Genomic DNA, 780 nt, shown 5'->3' on the forward strand with positions numbered 1-780 from the left:
GGGCAGGCCCCGGCGCGGCGTGGCCATCAGCCTGCCGCTGGCTCTCGCTCCAGGAGCCCGGGGTTGCCCAGCACAGCCTGTACATGCTGCACCCCAGCCTGCCCAGTGTCCTGCTGGAGCTGGCCAGCGTCCCCAGCCAAGTCGTCACCTTCCACGGTGAGTGTGGCCTCGTGGCCGGGGGCCCTGCTGCTGGGGGCCCTGCTGACCGGGGATGCTGACGGCCGTGTCCCCTGCAGCTGTCCTGTTTGAGCCCAGCCGCCATGCTGCCTGTGTCTTCCTGACGGGCCCTGCTCACCCTGAGGCCCCTGGCCTGGTCTCCGTGACCAAGCACAGGGTGCAGGACCTCATCCCGACCAGCAGGGTGGTGCGCCTGGGCCAGGGTGGGCCAGACAGCGACCAGGCTGTCCGGGACCGGCTCTCCCGGCTGCAGTACCGGAATGAGGCGTAGCAGGTTGGCCCCGGCATGGCGGTGAGACACCTGGGAGGCGTCCTTCCTGGCCTCCTGCCCAGCTCGCTATGTCCATCTGGAGCCCTCACACAGGCCTCACTCTGCCCTGGGCCCACGTTCAAGGCCAGGCCACCTACAGTGTCTGGGCAGAGCTCAGAGCCCTGCCACGCTCCGATCCCCAGAGCCAGCGGCCCTTGCTTGGGAGGAGCCCAGGGCGCCCCAGGAATCACCCTCTTTCTTCTCCTCTGTGCTGTCCTCCAGGAGTCACGGGACTCAGAGGTGGGTGGCCCCGGGTTGGCCTTTGGGCAGCAGCCAGGAGTGGCAGCTCGAGC

General features: G+C 69.1%; 1 protein-coding gene across 2 annotated transcripts in view; it reads left to right on the top strand.

The window, feature by feature from the left end:
• FAM234A (family with sequence similarity 234 member A) overlaps positions 1-774 on the top strand; it is a 13,456-nt gene extending 12,682 nt beyond the window's left edge. For both annotated transcript variants that reach the window (XM_006146339.3, XM_014587007.2), the window contains 2 exons: positions 54-156; positions 237-774. In XM_006146339.3, the coding sequence (XP_006146401.1) occupies positions 54-156; positions 237-448 (315 nt within the window). In that variant the 3' untranslated portion in view covers positions 449-774. The remainder of the gene's footprint in view (positions 1-53; positions 157-236) is intronic.
• The last annotated feature ends 6 nt before the right edge of the window (positions 775-780 follow it).

Source organism: Tupaia chinensis, unplaced genomic scaffold (assembly GCF_000334495.1).
Source record: "Tupaia chinensis unplaced genomic scaffold, TupChi_1.0 Scaffold000178_1, whole genome shotgun sequence".
NCBI lineage: Eukaryota > Metazoa > Chordata > Mammalia > Scandentia > Tupaiidae > Tupaia > Tupaia belangeri.